The 15,904-nt window shown below is 51.1% G+C and overlaps 1 protein-coding gene across 1 annotated transcript in view; it reads left to right on the top strand.

The window, feature by feature from the left end:
- The window catches only part of DDX31 (DEAD-box helicase 31), a 118,450-nt gene that overhangs the window by 13,592 nt on the left and 88,954 nt on the right, over positions 1–15,904 (top strand). Inside the window, exons 7-9 of the mRNA XM_015407538.1 lie at positions 857–901; positions 3,068–3,109; positions 6,918–6,982. Of these exons, the coding sequence (XP_015263024.1) occupies positions 857–901; positions 3,068–3,109; positions 6,918–6,982 (152 nt within the window). The remainder of the gene's footprint in view (positions 1–856; positions 902–3,067; positions 3,110–6,917; positions 6,983–15,904) is intronic.

Here is a 15,904-nt window from a genome sequence, read left to right as displayed (position 1 = left end):
AGGGAGGAAGGAGGGAGGGAAGGAAGGAAGGAAAGAAGGGAGGGAGGAAGGAGGGAGGGAGGGAAGAAAGGAAGGAAGGAAGGAAAGAAGGAAGAAAAGGAAGGAAAGAAGGAAGGAAGGAAGAAAGGGAGGGAGGGAGGAGGGAAGGAAGGAAGGAAGAAAGGGAGGGAGGAAGGAGGGAAGGAAGGAAGGAAAGAAGGGAGGGAGGAAGGGAGGAGGGAGGGAAGGAAGGAAGGGAGGAAGGAAAGAAGGAAGGAAAGGAAGGAAGGGAAGGAAGGAAGGAAAGAAGGAAGGAAAGAAGGAAAGGAAGGAAAGGAAGGAAAGGAAAGGAAGGAAAGAAGGAAGGAAAGGAAAGGAAGGAAGGAAAGGAAGGAAGGAAAGGAAAGGAAGGAAAGAAGGAAGGGAAGGGAAGGAAAGAAGGAAGGAAAGAAGGAAAGGAAGAAAAGAAGAAAGGAAGGAAGGAAGGAAGGAAAGAAGAAAGGGAGGAAGGAAGGAAGGAAGGAAGGAAGGAAGGAAGGAAGGAAGGAAGGAAGGAAGGAAGGAAGTCACCAGGTAGTAGGTGATGTGAACAACATCTGCCAGAGACTCTGGAGAGCTGTTCCTGGTCTGAATGGACAGTAATAACTTTGATGGACCAGAGGCCTGATTCAGTATCAGGCAGGTTCATGTGTGTTCATCGCTCTGTGAGAATCCTTTTTAAATCGCAGATATGACCCATGTTGCCAATCCAAGCGATTGCCTATAAAGAAATGCAGAGAGTTAGGATACGCCTCTCCCCCTGGTCGCTGGGTTTGTTGATGTCCTGCTGAGTCTGTTTTGGCTGCTGATTCTTCCTTCATCTCCCTTCTGTCCGCAGCGCAGCGATGGGCCGTATGCCATTGTCCTGGTTCCAACGCGAGAAGTAAGTCGCTGCAGATCTGCTGTTCACAGGTTCCTGACAGCATCGGTTGCATGGCTCACAGGCCTCTAGAAAGGGCCTCTAGGAAATGAGTGGAAGCGGAGAGTTGTGAGTTTCTGTGGCCCAGGCCGTGGAGGGTGCAGCCTTGCCCTTTGGAGGCGGAGAGCAGCCCACAAAAGCTCTGGGAGCAAGCCCTTCACTCGGCGTCTCAGAGCGGCTTACAATCTCCTTTCCCTTCCCCTCCCCACAACAGACACCCTGTGAGGTAGGTGGGGCTGGGAGAGCTCCTTCAAGAACTTTTTGTGAGAGAACAGCTCTGAGAGAACTTGTGACTGACCCAAGGTCACACCAGCAGCTGCGAGTGGAGGAGTGGGGAATCAAACCCGGTTCTCCCAGATTAGAGTCTGCGCTCCTAACCCATACACCAAACTGGCTCTCTGCCACTGAGGAGTCCCCCTGAGTCTGTATAAATCCTGTGGGTTGCCCAGTTTTGGCTCGGACCAGTCACAGAAGCAGCGATTGAGTGTATGAGGTAAAGCCGTTGATGACTTAAGGAAGGATTGCTGCCTTTCCCCCCTGCCTGTCTGGACTGGAGTCTGGTCTCGCCAGCCTGGCCTCCAGAGAAAGCCTCTACTTGTTCTCTTTTCCCTGTAACTGAGTAATTTCCACACTTTCAAAAGTAGGGGAAGGGCCTTTCACGTCAGGGGGTCTTGATCTACAAGACAGCCAGTTTGGTGTAGTGGTTAAGAGTGCGGACTGACTCTAGTCTGGGAGAACCAGGTTGGAGTCCCCACTCCGCCCCATGCAGCTGCTGGTGTGACCTTGGGTCAGTCACAAGTTCTCTCAGAGCTGTTCTCTCAGGAGCAGTCCTCGAAAGCGTTCTCCCAGCCCCACCTACCTCATGTTGTGGGGAGGGGGAGGGAAAGGAGATTGTAAGCCGCCCTGAGACTTCTTTGGGTAGTGAAGGGCGGGGTATAAATCCGATGTCCTCCTCCTCCCCCTTGCTTGCCATTGGGGGGAAGCACAAAAGCTCCTTGGGGGAGGAGTTTCTACCCACCCACTCTTCTTTCTGGCTGTTCCATCAGAACGCAATCCTGCATTCCACCCCTCTGGGGGCCCAGTGATCCCAAAGCAGCCGGTGAGCTCAGCGTTCTGTGAACCAGGCCAGAGTCAGGGGCTTTATAGGGCCTGGTGGAACCACATTGGCTCCTTGAGTCACCTGACCTTGGTTGGGGCGGGCCGCCTGCAGTGGAGGGGCTGGAGCACAGAGACGAAGGCCCACCTTCGGCTTGCGGTCTGCCATGGCAAGTCAAGAGAGTGATTAGCACATGGAATTTGCGGCCACAGGAGGTGGCGGCGACTACAAGCATGGGTGTCTTCAAGAGGGAATTGGATAAGCATATGGAGCAGAGGTCCATCTGTGGCTATTAGCCACAAGGTATAGATAGTGGTTAAGACGCTGAACTGCAGGCTGTGGAAGGTCGGTAGTTCAGCAGTTCAAGACCCGAGTTGCGGCATGACGGAGTGAGCTACCGTCTCTAGTTCCAGCTCCTGCCAACCTAGCAGTTCGAAAGCAAGAAATTGCAAGTAGATAAATAGGTACCACTTCAGTGGGAAGGGAACAGTGTTCCGTGCGCCTTGGTGTTTAGTCGTGCCGGCCACATGACCACGGAAACGTCTTCGGACAGCACTGGCTCTTCAGCTTGGAAACGGAGATGAGCACCGCAACCCTAGAGTCGGACTCGACTGGCTTTCAAGCAAGGGAACCTTTACCTTTACCTATAGATAGGAACTCTCAGGCTGGGGCAAGGGATGCTCTGTATTCTTGGTGCTTGGGGGGGGGCAACAGTGGGAGGGCTTCTAGTGTCCTGGCCTCACTGCTGGACCTCCTGATGGCACCTGGTATTTTTGGCCACTGTGTGACAGAGTGTTGGACCGGATGTGCCATTGGCCTGATCCAACATTGGCTTCTCTTATGTTCTTAGAGCGGGGCATTTGGACCCTGGCACCGGAGCGCTTTGTCCGGTATCCTCTGTTCACGGAGGGCAAGCTGGATGCGAGCATAGGCAACCTGAGCTCCATGTCAGGGACAGTATGTTGCTGAAGGAAGCGGTGTTCGCCGTGACCGTGTCTGTTCATTAATTTGACGTGACCTTTCGCTTTCCGCAGCTGGCCCTCCAGAGCTTTCAGACGATCCAGAAATTGCTGAAGGTAAGGATTGGTTCAGATTTTTCTCTCTTGGATTCCGCCCCCCCCCCCGGGTGCCAGCCAACAAGACGTTCAGTGGGGCAGAGGTCTTGCTGGGTGTGGCGGGGCAGCAGTTCAAATCCTTCCTTGACCACGGAGGCCAGTGGGTGGCCTTGTGTCAATCACAGTCTCTCAGCCTAACCGACCCCAGCGGGTCCTTGTGGGGATAAAATGGGGAGGGGGGGGGAGAGAGAGCCTTGTATCCGGTGTTCCCTCTAAGCTGAGCTAGTGTGAGCCAGCTTGCAGTTTTTTTAGCCTCCGGCTCATGCCTTTTCGTCTTCGCTCAGGAAGGATGGGGCTCCAGAGCAAACTGATTTGTGCAGTGGCCAAATCGCTCGCTCACAGCTTTGACGCCAGTAGCTCACAAGGCAGGATTTTTGCCCACGAGACTCCACAGTTTAGAGGGAGCATTGCCTGTGCCCCACCCAGAGCTTCTTGGGGGAAGGATAAAATGGCCGTGGGTTGTCTGTGCCCCTGTACTGAGCGGGTCCTACTGAGGGAGTTCAGCTGTGCCCAGTGAGGTTGTTGGGAGATGGGTTTTTGTTTCTCTAGGGACCTGGGGTGGGGGGCCTGTCTTGGAAGGAAATGTGGCACCCAGCGTTCCCTCTAAGCTGAGTGAGTGTGAGCTAGCTCACAGTTTTTAGCCTCCTGCTCACACATTTCTGTCTTAGCTCAGGAAGGAGGGCTCCAGAGCAAACTCATTTATGCAGTGAACCAAACGGCTCCCTCACGACTTTAGTGCCAGTAGCTCACAAAGTGGAATTTTTGCTCACAAGACTCCACAGTTTAGAGGGAACATTGGCGCCGCCCCCAGGGGAATCGGGGCTGAGCCTCAGAGACTGCGGGTGCTGCAACCCCAGTCCCAGAGGGGTCCGACCCCTGGGGCGAGCAGTGAAAGAACTCCCAATGGTGGAAGTCGCGCAGGGGCCTGGCTCAGGGGTGAGAGAGCCACCAGCTAAGGCAAAGTTCCAGCGCGTTCCTTGACAGATTACAAGTGGGACGTGGGCGTCCTCGGAATGGCAGAGTGGCCTTCTGCTGAGTCAGACCGTCTCGCTCACCTGACTGGAGCTCTCCGAGGTCTCAGGCAGGGGGTAGTCTCTCCCAAGAGCTGGTCCCTGAGGCCCTTGGAGAGGCCGAGGACTGAGCCGGGGCCTCCCGCACAGCACACCGATTCACACTCTGCCTCTCGTTCCCCACCGACTCCCAGAGCACTGTCCTGGGGGTGCTGCGCCCTGGCCTCTTGCCCCTTTGCGGGGCCGGCAGTGCCCGGGGGGTGGTTCACGTGGAGCTGCCTTCTACCGAGTCAGGCCAGTGGTCTGTCAAGAGTCAGGGCTCTCTACTCAGACAGGCAGCAGCGTCTCTCCATGGTCCCAGGTGTTGGTTTTTCACACCACCTGATCCTCTTGCTGAAGAGCCAGTTTGGTGCAGTGGTTAAATGTGCGGACTCTAATCTGGGAGAACCGGGTTTGATTCCCCACTCCTCCACTTGCACCTGCTGATGTGACCTTGGGTCAGTCGCAAGCTCTGGCACAGCTGTCCTTGTAAAAGAGCAGTTTGTGTCAGAGTTCTCTCAGCCCCACCCACCTCACAGGGTGTCTGTTGTGGAGAGGGGAAGGGAAAGGAGTTTGTAAGCCGCTCTGAGACACCTTTGGGTAGTGAAGGGCGGGGTATAAATCCAATCTCTTCTTCTTCTTCTTTTACCTCACAGGGTGTCTGTTGTGGGGAGGGGAAGGGAAAGGAGTTTGTAAGCTGCTCTGAGACACCTTTGGGTAGTGAAGGGCGGGGTATAAATCCAATCTCTTCTTCTCTTCTTCTCTTCACTGGAGAGGCCGGGGATTGAACCTGGGGCCTTTCTGCATGCCCAGCAGGTGCTCTGCCACTGTCCCTCTCGAGACTTTCTGTAGTGTGGGGCAGTGTTCCCTCTAAGCTGAGTGAGTGTGAGCTAGCTCACAGTTTTTTAGCCTCCAGCTCACACATTTTTGTCTCTGCTCAGGAAGGAGGGCTCCAGAGCAAACTAATTGATGCAGCAGCCAAATCGCTCGCTCACGACTTTAATGCCAGTAGCTCACAAAGCAGAATTTTTGCTCACAAGACTCCATAGCTTACAGGGAACATTGGTGTGGGGATTTATTTACTTATTTATTTATTTTATAAGAGTTCTATACCGCCCTCCCCGAATGGGCTCAGATGCTTCCCTCCCCCTGTCCATATCCGCTGTACCTCCTCTCCTGCTTCCCTCGAGATGATGTCACTGCCCACGGAGGGCTTGGCGCTGAAGAAGGAGGAGAGGAGATTGGATTTATACCCCGCCCTTCACTACCCAAAGGTGTCTCAGACCGGCTTACAAACTCCTTTCCCTTCCCCTCCCCACAACAGACACCCATTGAGGTGGGTGAGGCTGAGAGAGCTCTTGACAGAAACTGCTCTTTTTCAAGGACAGCTCTTCTCAGAACTACAGCTTGCCCAAGGTCATCCAGCAGGTGCAAGTGGAGGAGTGGGGAATCAAACCCAGCTCTCCCAGATTAGAGTCCGCGCACTTAACCACGACACCAAATTGACTCCCTGCATTCTGAGAGGCAAAGTGGCATTCCGGCTGGCTAAAACTTTCAGGACACGCTTCAGCTTGCCATGGCCGTCTCCATCCAGGCACTGCCAGTCTGGGCAGGGCTATTTGATTATTTACTTACTTTTACCCCCCCCCCTTTCTCCCCAACGTTCTCTATTTTGTCCTCCCAACAACACTGCAAAGTAGATTAAGCTGCAAGGGCATGACAGGCCCAAGGCTTCCATGGCAGAGTGGGGATTCGAACCTGGTTCTCTCAGACTCTAGTCTGACACTCCGGCCGCTGCACCACACTGAATGTGACTTTTCAGAAGCCTTGGTGGGCAACAGCCCTGCCCACTTCCTGAACACAGTCAGTGGGCTCCAGAAAAGGGGCTTACAGATGCCACGGTGCCCATAGTCACACGCTGGGGACACGGATGCTCTTCGGGACACAGCCTGTACACAATTAAGCTCCCTTCAGATCAGATGAAGGCTGGGATGAGGGATAGTTGCAGCGACTCCGTTCAGACAACCCACCAACTCCAGTGTTCCCTGGTTGTCTGAACAGAGCCTGCATTTTCCTTACTTTCCAGTTTGGTGAGAGACCCAGTTTGGTGCAGTGGTTAGGAGCGCGGACTCTAATCTGGGAGAACCGGATTTGATTCCCCACTCTTCCACATGCAGCTGCTGATGTGACCTTGGTTCAGTCCCAGTTCTCTCAGAGCTGTTCTCTCGAGCAGTCCTCGAAAGAGCTCCCTCCGCCCCAGCTACCTTACAGGGTGATTTGTTGTGAGGAGGGGAAAGGAAAGGAGATTGTAAGCCGCTCTGAGACTTCACAGTGAAGGGCAGGGTATAAATCCAATCTCCTCCTCCTCCTCCACGGTCAAGAAATCCCATCAATGGGCACTTCCTGGCTGAAGAATCCCTTGTAGGGGATTGTGGGACGCATCCTCAGCTGCATGCTGGTCTCTGGCCAGTCCCCTGTACCGAGCTGTGCATGGAGCACATGCCTACTCATCCTTTGCTCTCCTGCAGCGGCGGCGTGCCGGGAAAGCTCCGTACCAGCAGCTTGCTGTCTTTCAGGGAAGTTTGACTGCTGCCATTCATTTGCTCCTTGGGGTGCTCCAGGGTTCCCCAGATTAGAGCACAGCTTATCATTTTAGCTCAGTGTCCCTCCCCCCCCCCAAGTTTCACATTTTCTCCCCTTTCCTTCCCTCCTCCGTTTAGCCCTTTACCTGGATTGTGCCCGGCGTGCTGATGGGAGGAGAAAAGAAGAAATCGGAAAAGGCCAGGTGGGACGCCGTCTTCATAAAACCGCGTTTCCTTTCCTCAAGTTCCGTCTCTCCCCCTCTCTCCTCCAGCCTCTTTCATCTGTCACTGTCTCCCGGAGTGCCTTTTGGAGTGGGGAGGGAGGCTGGTGACTTTGGATCAGGCGGTGAGCACCCCCCGCTGTGGATCTTACGGCAAGCGGGCGGCTTGGGCAGCGGGGAGCGCGCTCACATCTCTCTAGTTTTCAAATGCTGATGAGCTTCCTCAGCAGACGATCCCTGTTGATGTCTGCAAAGCGCCTTCTCTCTCCCGGCCTCCCCATCGGCTTCTCCACCCGGATCTCTCGCAGGCGTTTGTGTTTGTGAGCAGACAGCTGGAGAGCTTGCGGAAGGGAAGTGTGCGGGTCTTCGGGAAAGGGACGGTTTTTAAAAAATCTTTTTTGCTTCTGGGATTTAACGTGGTCTGGACGTGCTGTCGAAGCAGGGTCGGGCGGTTAGGAGGCTGCTTACAACCAGATAGGAAGGCCAGTGGGGCCCTGGCGTGGATAGCCCAGCCAAGCTCGATCGCCTCAGATTTGGGAAGCTGAGCAGGGTCAACTCTGGCAAGTTCTTGGATGGGAGACCTCCTTGGAATATCAGGAGTCGGGAGGCAGGGGCAGGCTTTATTAAGCCACCTCTCTGAGAATCCTCCAGGGCCCCAGTAGGGGTCAGTCACCAGAGGTCGCCATGACTTCCAGGTGCACACACACTCACACACAAATACAAAAACACACACACACAAAAGAAGGCCAGTGTGGTACACCGGTTAGAGCGTTAGAGTAGAATCTAGGATAGGGTTCCCTGCTATGGTACTTCCCTTGGCACTCGCAAAGCTTTTCAGAAAGCGGTTGGGGCCCTTGTAAGGCAGGGCTTCTTCTTGGCTGCCTTCATTCAGGCGAAAGGGTTTTCCACTGGGGGATGAGGAGTACCGCTTAGCTCCTGGGCTTTCCTTCTCCAGTGTGTGGTTCCAGTCCCCCTTCATGCTTTCCTTCTTCCCAGGAGGGGTGACGAGAGAAGTGTTATGTTTGGCTTTGCCTCCTGTGGCTGCCATTCTGAGCACCCTCTCACAATCCCAAAGGTGTCTGCAAGCACCAAAAAGTTGGAGACCCCTGATCAATGTTCCCTCTAAGCCGAGTTAGTGTGAGCTAGCTCACAGTTTTTTAGCCTCCAGCTCAGACATTTTTGTCTCTGCTCAGGAAGGATGGCTCCAGAGCAAACTAATTTATGCAGTAGCCAAATCGCTCACTCACAACTTTGATGCCAGGAGCTCACAAAGTAGAATTTTTGCTCACAGGACTCCACTGCTTAGAGGGAACATTGCCCCTGATCCACAGGGCCTGTTGGACGGAGCTCTTCTGCCAGGCTTTTAGTTGACGTGGTGGGTGTTTCCCGCCCCCCGCCCCCCATTGTGCCTCCCCTTCAGTGGGTCAGATCCTTGTTTACCACCTAGGGACCCCAATCTGAAAAACCTCATCGGCCGGGGCGGGAAATAGCACATAGGCGTTTAGTTGGATTTTTACTGTTGTATTTTAATTGTTCTTAAGCTGTCGTATGTGGTAATTGACGGGACCCGCCCAGAGCCCGCTACATGAGGAGGACGGGATACAAATCTAACAAAATAAAATCTGGGAGACCCCAGGTTCGAATCCCCACTTTGTCATGGGAGCTTGCTGGGTGACCTTGGGGCAGTCACGCTAGGGCTGCCAAGTCTCGTTGAATCGCAGCGGGGGATCATCATTCTTTACAGGAGCTCTGCCGCGGGGGACGGCAACAGGCGTTGCACCGCCGTCGCCAGGATGTGACGCTATGCGTCGCTCTGGCAACGGTCCCGTTGCCAGAGCGACGCGTAGCGTCACATCCTGGCAACGGCGGTGCAACGCCTGTTGCCGTCCCCCGCGGCAGAGCTCCTGTAAAGAATGACGATCCCCCGCCGCGATTCCACGAGACTTGGCAGACCTAAGTCACGCCCACTCAGGCAACGGGACCGTTGCCAGAGCGACGCATAGCGTCACATCCTGGCGACGGCGGTGCAACGCCTGTTGCCGTCCCCCGCGGCAGAGCTCCTGTAAAGAATGACGATCCCCCGCCGCGATTCCACGAGACTTGGCAGACCTAAGTCACGCCCACTCAGGCTAACCTACCTCACAGGGTTCTTGTGAGGACCAGATGGAGGAGAGCAGCATCAGCCCCTCTGGGTCCCCACTGGAGAGAAAGGGAGAGTATAAATGAAGTCTCTAGATAAATAAGTAAAGAAAGAAATATGTAATATTGGACTAGGGCCAGGGAGACCCAAAATTGAAATCCCTGCTTGGTGTGTCGCTTACATTCTCTCTCCATCTAGCCTACCTGATAGGGTTGTGATGAGGATAAAATGGAAGACAGGGGAACTGTGTCCGCTGCATGGAGTCACTTGGAGGAAGGGCAGGGCAGAAATGCACAACATTTAATGTTGGAATCTGGGAACAGAAATGGTTAGGTGGATTGCAAGATGGTGAGGGGTCTGGAGACCAAGTCCTATGAGGAAAGGTTGAAGGAGCTGGGCGTGTTTAGCCTGGAGAGGAGACAACCGAGAAGTGATACGATAACCATCTTCAAGTACTTGAAGGGCTGTCAGGTAGAGTTGTTTTCTGTTGCCCCAGAAGGTCAGACCAGAACCAACGGGTTGAAATTAAATCAGAAGAGTTTTCGGCTAAACATTAGGAAGAACTTCCTGACAGTTAGAGCGGTTCCTCAGTGGAACAGGCTTCCTTGGGAAGTGGTGGGGTCTCCTTCTTGGGAAGTTTTGAAGCAGAGGCTAGATGGCCATCTGACAGCACTGCTGACTATGTGAACTTAGGCAGATCACGAGAGGGAGGGCAGGAATGGTTGCCTCAGTGCTTAGTTCTCGTGGCCCTTTCTTACACACCCTGGGAAATGCCGATCGCCACTTTGGGGTCAGGAAGCAATTTTTCTCCAGGTCAGTTTGGACAAGGATCCTGGAGGGGTGGTTTGGCTTTGTTTGTTTTGCCCTTTTCTGGGCATGGAGCAGGGGTCACTGGGTGGGGGGGGAGCTATTTGTGAATTTCCTGCATTGTGCAGGGGGCGGGACTAGATGGCCCTGGAGGTCCCTTCCAACTCTATAATTCCTAGACCTATAAAGAAGAGAATTACAGCTTTTGAGGAAGTAAGTAGGCGTAGTAATCCAATAATAGTTTCCCAGTATTTTCAGTTTAAAAGTTTTTTTGCAGCTACTCTGTGACAAGGTAGATTATGCACAGAGTTTGGAAAAATTGTCTCAAGTGGTTAAGACGCTGAACTGCAGGCTGTGGAAGGTCGGTAGTTCAGCAGTTCGAGACCCGAGTGTGCCGCATGACGGGGTGAGCTCCCGTCTCTAGTTCCAGCTCCTGCCAACCTAGCAGTTCGAAAGCAAGAAATTGCAAGTAGATAAAAAGGTACCACTTCGGTGGGAAGGTAACAGCGTTCCGTGCACCTTGGTGTTTAGTCATGCCGGCCACATGACCACGGAAATGTCTTCGGACAGCGCTGGCTCTTCGGCTTTGAAACGGAGATGAGCACCGCAACCCTAGAGTCGGACTCGACTGGCTTTCGAGCAAGGGAACCTTTACCTTTACCTTTGGAAAAATTGTGTACTGAAAATGGCAGGTGTGCTCTCTAAGTCATATGCTGCTTTAGTAGAAATGGAATGTAGTGGCTGTAAGTACTGCGTTGAGGAAATGAACAAAAGCACTGGGATATGCAATCAAAGCACATGTCTGGAAATTCATGATGTCCTTATGTTCTGCTTTCTTGATGTTCACGGATAATATAGTTAAAATGATGTACCAGTGGTATTTATCTCCATAGCGATTGGCAAGAACATAACACAACCAGGGTGGAAATCGCTGGTTTTATACAAACAGTTTGGCCAATATTGTCTGTGTGTGATGGTAGTGTTCTTTGCACCCAAAGTTACTGGGCAGTGTTGTTGGAGGTATTATCAAGATGCTTAAAATATCTTGGCCTAATTTGTCGGTAGACTTGTTTGTTTTAAATTATACTGCTCTGCTACCGGGAGGCACGCAGATTATATAGCTTTATATATGATAACCGCTGCTCAGAATCATTTTTGCAAAGGTGTGGAAGCAAAAACAATTACTCCAAGAAAGAGTGAGTGGTTTGGGAAGGCCAAAGATTTGCATAGTCTATCCAAACTAGCAGCCCTTGCCAAGGTTCACAATGTTATTGAATTGATAAAGGTTTGGGATCAGGTGATTATCCAGGTAGATGTTGCATAATTGGCTGGATGCAGTGTTGCAAAAACTAACTTTTGGGAACTAGTCAGCCGCTGCTGTTATTTTTATTAAGAGCATCATGCCTTTTGTCTGGTGTGCCACCGTGCTGTAGATTTACCTTGAGTCTGTTGGGCTCCATCTTGAATCGGTCTCTGTAATGATTTCATGTTTAACTGTGTGTGTGTGGCTTTAAAAGTTTGGTTTGCATGGCTGTGATGATAATCTAGAGTGCTGGAATCAGGCAAGTGATATGATTGGTGGGTGACAGAGAGGGGGAGGGGGTTTGGAATGGATGCTGTGTGGAGGATTTGAATGTCTATCAAGAGGGTCACTTAGATTTGACAGTTGATGAAGATCAGTTAAGTTCTGATTTCTGTGAGAGAAGCAGAAGTTCTGTGTATGAGAGGAGTGAGACCCATCCCTGTGTGGGATGAGTTTAGTTCTGGGGTCTGAAGGAGAGACCTTCTTGTGTGTGTTATGAAAAGTTGAAGTATAAAGAAACAGTAACAGTATATGGCCTGAAGGAAACAGTGTTACAAAGTTACCTAAGGAAAAATCCCTGTCAGTAGGGAGCAGACTGTGTGTTATATCTACTTTACTAGTTACATGGTTCTACCCTCGTATTTATGCTTTCTTTAAATAAATCCTATTTCATTCAGGTATACCAGTTCTGGAAAGAATCCTTCCTCAGACCACATAGTTCCTCGAAAGCTTAACCCTCGATATACCTACCCAGTGATGAATATTATATTATAAAGGTTTGGAAAGCCTTAAATTTCCTGGTGGCAGCCGGATTACCCAGTAGAGAAAAACATAAAGAACACTTTTAAAGTAAAACCAGACCTCCCCAGTTAAGGGGGCGTCACAGTCTCTAATACTGGTCATTGCACCACAGAATTATTACTTTTCTGGAGGGAGATTTATGTACCTCTAAAGGTTATTCTCGGAAATGGTTTGAATCATCGATCGAATTACTGTTGAGAAGATCTGAGAAGACTAATTTATATCAAATACATAGTATGTATTAGTTCTTGCTGTTATTGTGATAATACTTTGCTGCTATACTGAAACTTATTTAGCTATACTGCAATTCTATTTCTTGTTTCTGGGGAATATATTTTGGCATGCTCCTGGTGCTATTTTATGTACAGCATGAGAGATTGGGTGTTCGTCAATTATTCTTAGAATACTGTATTTAATGCATGTTCAGTATTTATTGTATTAGGAAAATGTTGTATTGTACCTTGCACTTTATTTATTTATTTTATTTATTCGGATATTTCTATCCCGCCCTACCCCGCGCGCGCGCGCGCGAGAGAGAGAGAGAGAGAGAGAGAGAGAGAGAGAAATGCAGTAAATCAATAATAGGCAAATTGGGGAAGGCAAATGATCAGGGGTCATTTCCTGCAGGAGCGCACAGGAGCGGAGCTCCGGCAGTAAAGAGCCCAGGGGGCGGGCACATAAAACAAGCCCCACCCCCTGCTCCCAGCAGCCCTCAGTCAGAGCAAGAAGCAGCCAGGTAAGCTGCAGAGACCCCCCCCCCCGGCCCCCCGGTCCAAAACAGTCCAGTGGCACCTTTAAGACCAAGTTTTATTCAGGTACAAGCTCTCCCTCCTCTGTGAGGACAGATCTGTACGTCCCCCCCCCCAATAGCTAGCAATCCAAAACAGTCCAGTGGAGCCTGAGCGGTGGGTGTCGCCTTCTGACACACTTCCGGTGATGTCAGGGGGGGTGGCATATGCTAATGAGTTATGCTAATGAGCTCCTGCACCTCTTTTTCTACGAAATGATCCCTGCAAATGATAATATTTAGCATTTATGTGTGCTTGATCCTGACCTGGCTGGCCCAGACTAGCGTGATCTCATCAGGTCTCAGAAGCTGGTTAGAAGGCCCTGGTTAGTTCTTGGATGGGAGACCACCAAAGAAGTCCAGGGCGGCTATGCAGAGGCAGGCAAGGGCAAACGTACTCTGAACTTCTCTTGCCTTGAAAAACCTACGGGGTCGCCTTAAGTAAGCTGCAACTTGCCGGCACTGTCTGCCACCTTCATGTAATGTTTAAGGATGCTGAGGATTTTAACGTTAAGGCTGTCGTGCAGATAATGACATGTTAGTGATTCCCCAAATTGGCAGATTAAATCTCCATGCTTTCTTACATGAATAAAAAAAATTTAAAAGAAAAACTACCCCTTTGTTTTCCGATGGAGCAGGAATCTATTGTAGCTGGCGCCATCTTCTAAGTGGCAGTGTCTCTTCTAAGAGGGCGCCTGCAGTCCACAGGTTTTGTAAGTACTTACAGTAACACCTTGATTTTTTAAAAAAGTGTTACAGTAACACTTTGATACCAATGGTAGGGGAAGCCTTTTAGTGGATCAAAAAGATTTTAACTGATTAATCTATAATTGATTCATCCAAGCTGTTACATGATTTCACATACTTTATTTTGAGAATCCTGGCAATAATATTAGAAGAGGGTGTCAGTTTTGCGATCCCCCAAATACAAGGTTGAGCTTAGTGCTGTCGCATTTGAACTGGGAACATCCTGATTTTGGGGAGAGGCTCTGCCTCAGTGGTAGATCATCTTCTTGGCGTGTGGAAGGTCCCAGGTTCAATCCCCGGCATCTCCACTTAAAAGGGTTCAGGTGGTGGGCGATGTTCCCTCTAAGCTGTGGAGTCTTGTGAGCAAAAATTCTACTTTGTGAGCTGCTGGCATTAAAGCTGTGAGCGAGCGATTTGGCTACTGCATAGATTAGTTTGCTCTGGAGCCATCCCTCCCTGAGCAAAGACAAAAATGTGTGAGCCAGAGGCTTAAAAATGGTGAGCTAGCTCACACTAACTCAGCTTAGAGGGAACACTGGTGGTGGGTGATGTGAAAGGGACCCTGGAGAGCCGCTGCCCATCTGCGTGGATGAAAGAAGACTGACCTTGATGAGCCAAGGATTCTGTACAGGGAAGCGTCATATGTTCGACTCTCGAATGAAATGGCAGGCTAGTTTACAAGGCAGGCACCCCGCAAACAGGCAAGGATATTTATTTTATATATTTGTTTAAAACATTTAACAGCCTTTCTACCTTGTGGAACTCAAGGCAGCTTACTAGCAAGCAAGTCGTTGCATGACTGCTCAGTCTGCCATTTAGAGACAAGCTGCTCAGGCTGGCGGACCGGGCCAGAGGTGTCAAACATGTGGCCCGGGGGCCGGATCAGGCCCCCGGAGGGCTTCTATCAGGCCCACAGTGAAACTGGCTGTCTTCTGCTTCTTCTTCCAGTCCTGCTGCTGCTGCTGCGTCATCATAGGTTTGCAGCTTACAGATACACACCTGAGCAGCATACTCAAGATTGCAACAGCGCAGACATTTTGATGCAATGATTCAGAGCAAGAGGTGTCAGTTATCAGACACTGTTAAATAAAGAAAATATTGCAAGAGTGCTAGTGTTTAAGCATGTTTTTATTTTAAGTAAAAAGAACCCTCTTGCTCTGAATTATTGCATCAAAATGTCTGTGCTGTTGTGATCTTGAGTATGCTGTTCAGGTGTGTAACTGTAAGCTGCAAACCTACGATGACGCAGCAGCAGCAGGACTGGAAGAAGAAGCAGAAGACAGCCAGTTACACTGTGGGCCTGATAGAAGCCCTCCGGGGGCCTGATCCGGCCCCCGGACCACATGTTTGACGCCCCTGTTTTACTGGTTCTCATTCAGTCAATCAGCTTGTCGGGGTCATGTGGGGATGTGATTCCATGCAGTCAGATTTCAGGATCTTTGGGTGTTGGGGGAGGGGGGCTGGCTGTTAATCCAGTGGAGCCGGACACATGCAGCGTGGTCCCAGTGCAGACGGGGGGTGACCTTCCACGAGTAGCAACTAAGGGCCAGAAGCCGGCCATGTAGCCCCAGGCAGGCAGGTAGGTTCCAAAGTGAGCTGGGGCTTCGCCAGGCAGGTAGAGCAAGGAAAGCAGCAAGAGGAGTCTTGAAACGGAAGGCCAGGCTCAGGAGCTGAGCTTTTGCAGGCTGTTTAAAGGTGGATCAGGGCCAGGGGCCGGCACTTACATGGCAGTCCAGCTGGTACCCATGAGGAACACCATTCAGATGGCATGGGGGAGGGGCTGTGCCCCAGTGGAAGTGCTTCTGCTTGGCATGCAGAAGGTCCCAGGTTCAACCCTCGGCATCTCCATTTTTTATTATCATTATCATTATTTTATTTTGATTTGTTAATTGCCCTATCCCAGCTTACACCAGGCTCTGGGCGATGTACAAGGGGCAAAATGCCATAAAACAAAGATAATTTTTTTAAAATACCCATATACAGTGGATAAAAACTAAAAGCAGAGTTAAAGGATCCAAGGTGGCGACTTACAAATTTTCTGTTCTGATTCTGGACCGCCTAGCCATTTAGTGGGAAGGGGGGGGAGGGAACTTAGAACGAAATATACCGGGGGGAGAGGGGAAGGCTGCCATCCAGTGCAACCAACCGTTGCTGCCCTCAACCAGAAGCATGCAGAAGGCCCCAGGTTCAATCCCCGCATGTCCATTCAAAAGGACGAGGTGGGCGGTGAGGTGAAAGGCCTCCGCCTGAGACCTTGGAGAGCGGCTGCCCGTCTGAGGAGACAGTCCTGGCCTCGCCGGACTGAGAGTCTGATGCATT

Source organism: Gekko japonicus, unplaced genomic scaffold (genome assembly GCF_001447785.1).
Source record: "Gekko japonicus isolate JY-2015 unplaced genomic scaffold, Gekko_japonicus_V1.1 scaffold955, whole genome shotgun sequence".
NCBI lineage: Eukaryota > Metazoa > Chordata > Lepidosauria > Squamata > Gekkonidae > Gekko > Gekko japonicus.
Note: the sequence above shows the minus strand (reverse complement) of the source record. Positions and strands in the feature narration are given on the sequence as shown.